This window comes from Rutidosis leptorrhynchoides, chromosome 9 (genome assembly GCF_046630445.1).
Source record: "Rutidosis leptorrhynchoides isolate AG116_Rl617_1_P2 chromosome 9, CSIRO_AGI_Rlap_v1, whole genome shotgun sequence".
NCBI lineage: Eukaryota > Viridiplantae > Streptophyta > Magnoliopsida > Asterales > Asteraceae > Rutidosis > Rutidosis leptorrhynchoides.
The window spans coordinates 236885430-236888090 of NC_092341.1; the positions used below are offsets into that span (position 1 = coordinate 236885430).

Consider the following 2661-nt stretch of genomic DNA (forward strand, 5'->3'; position numbering starts at 1 on the left):
ACCGAAGGGAAAAAGGTGTCAAAACCCCCTTCGACAGAAGCTATCGAGACAGGGCTGACAAGCGTCGGGACGGAAAAAACTGTTCCTTCAATCACGGTAGGAACAGAAAGTGAGCGGCTACAGAATAGTGGAGAAGGTGCGCCCCCAGCAGTAGAAACTGGCGATGTGCGCTTCAAAGAAATGGAAACGGGATGTATGAAGTCTCCGGAAAAAATAAGTTTCGGATCTCCAGACAACATGAGCTATATGCGCTCTAAAGAAGCGGACGACGAGTATGACTCTCCGCCAAGTGGTGCCAAGCTAATGGCAAAAACTACGTATGTAGGAACAATCCCAATTATCACAACGGTGGAACCAGAAACTCAAACTTTGAGGGTTACCCCGGCAAGTGCGCAAGAGGAAATAAGAAAATTGGGTTTGAGAAACCTAGATGGTTCGTATATTAGAGTAGCGCCGCTACAAGCGAAGATGACTTATACACCACCCCAACCAAATGTAGGTGGGTTAACACGAACGCAGCACCAGGGTGATGAGGGGAGTGTGCCTTATAATCCGTTAGAACCAAGCAGCTCGAATAATTTTATTTCACAATTGCAGCAAGTTGCACCTCCACATTTAGCATAAGCACTCAATGAGCCAGCGCGATTCCAGGAGTTTATGCAAAACTGGTTTGCAGCAATGCAAGGGCATAAAGCAAGGCAATCTCTAGAGGTGGCTCCCACTATAGAAAAATTCGCTGCACATATAGCGAATCACCTGTTCCCTCAAGCGCCTGTAATACCACTAACATTAGGAAGCTACGATGTGTTATCTGACCATGATGACTTCCTGCAAAGGTTTGAGGGGAAGGAAAGAACCCACAATTGGGGAGATAAGGTAGCATGTCATATGCTACCAATCGTGTTGCAAGGAGTGGCGCGGGAGTGGTTCAATAATCTAACTCCCAGAAGCATAATGGGGTATGCAGACTTAAGATCCCAGTTTTTACTTAATTTTCATAGTCTGCGCGCGCGTAGAAGAACGCATGTGGAATGCCACGATATAAAGCAAAAACCCAAAGAATCTTTTGGTGAAATCATTGATAGGTACACTAAAGAGGTGGCTAAAATACCAGATCTACCAGAAAGCCAAAAGGTGTCAGGGTTTATACACTGTCTAGATACCGAAAAGCATCTATTTTTATGGCAGAGGTTACGAAGGAAGGTTCCACAAACATTTGCGAAAGCAATAAATGAGGCACATGATTACATGCGGGCGCAAGAAGATATAACACAGAATTGCGGAAAAAGCTACTCGGGCAAAAGTAATAATGATGAGGATCACCATCGTGATCAGGGCAAGAGCTCTGGATCTGTGAAGAGGTATAATAATAATAGCCCTCTCAAAGGTGGAATTATAATAATAACAATAAGTATCGACGGTACAACAACAGTAGAGGAGGTGGCAGTTACCGAAACAAGGGTGTTCATGATGATAATTATGCAATCATAAAAGATCTAAGCAAAACGCCAAAGGAAATATTGGCAACCGAGTCAGTATGTAAAACGTTCGAAGCACCGACACCACTACCCGATTATGCAAAAAAGGACAAAACCAAATTTTGGGATTTTCATGATGATTTTGGTCACGAAACTAATAAGTGCAGGCAGTTAATCGAGAGGGTGGTTGCAGAACTAAAAAAGGGAAGGTTGCAGCATTTAAAGAAATCGGCTAAAGCAGAAGGCCATAAGTCAAGACAGGAAAAAGAATTTCTGTGGCAAAAGAAAAGCGAACTAAAAGCAGGGGAAACAGAAAAAACCATAAATATGGTAACAAGTGAGAACGTGATAGCAAAAGTGAGAAAGGTTAGAGATTGGAGAAAAGCAGAAATCTCATTTGAAGCAAGTGAAAGGGACTGGTTGAAAAAACCCGTGTTAGTTAAAGGATACATCAAAAGCTGCAATCAGGAACTTAAGGGATTGTGTGTAGACACTGGCGGCGGTACAGATATAATGTATGAACATTGCTACATGTCATTGCCTATGTCAGTTTGGTCGCAGTTAAAAAAGAAAGCATTTACTTTGTTTGGTTTTGCTGGTGAAATGGTTCCGTCATTAGGAACGATTAAAGTTGGGTTAGAACTACGAGACGACATTAATGATAAAAAGAAAATTGATGTTGAAATTGAATTCACTGTAGTCCAATCGAGAGCTAAGCACAACGCACTATTAAGCAGGAGCACCTTGCAAAAGTTAGGTGCCATACCGTCGACAATACATGGCATGCTAAAATTCCGAACAAAAAGGGGAATCGCAACCATAAAATAAGAAGTGGATAAGAAGAACAGAATGAGGCTAGAGGTTATGAGACGGAGAGAAAAAGATGTAGAGTCAAGTGAACAGCGAATGACCCAAGAAGCGCTACACTCACAGGTACACAAATATTTCAAATCGATATTTAATATTGCAATGTCACAGTTTCTAGAAAAAAAAGTACAAGCACCAATTTGTATTTGAAACAAAGTCGCTCACTTTAAAGTTAGCAGCAATTAAGATAAATGCTTAATTACATAATAAGGGTGCATAAAAACTGTGTTGTAACTACCTGTTTTAAAAATATTATACGTTATTATAAGATGCAGGGTTTGGAAAATGAAACAACCCAACCCGTATTCCATACGAT

The 2661-nt window shown here is 41.3% G+C and overlaps 1 protein-coding gene across 1 annotated transcript; it reads left to right on the forward strand.

Annotated features, from left to right (window-relative positions):
* Positions 1-678: 678 nt before the first annotated feature.
* On the forward strand, positions 679-2306 carry LOC139868605 (uncharacterized). The gene is made up of 2 exons (XM_071856938.1): positions 679-1361; positions 1433-2306. The coding sequence occupies exons 1-2, from the start codon at positions 679-681 to the stop codon at positions 2304-2306; spliced, it is 1557 nt and encodes a 518-aa protein (XP_071713039.1).
* Positions 2307-2661: the final 355 nt, after the last annotated feature.

Bases quoted from the DNA above. Each gene is read 5' to 3' on its own strand.
- LOC139868605 (XM_071856938.1), top strand. From the start codon at position 679: ATGCAAGGGCATAAAGCAAGGCAATCTCTAGAGGTGGCTCCCACTATA. The intron at 1,362-1,432 runs GTATAATAATAA...GTACAACAACAG, and splicing joins AGCTCTGGATCTGTGAAGAG to TAGAGGAGGTGGCAGTTACC.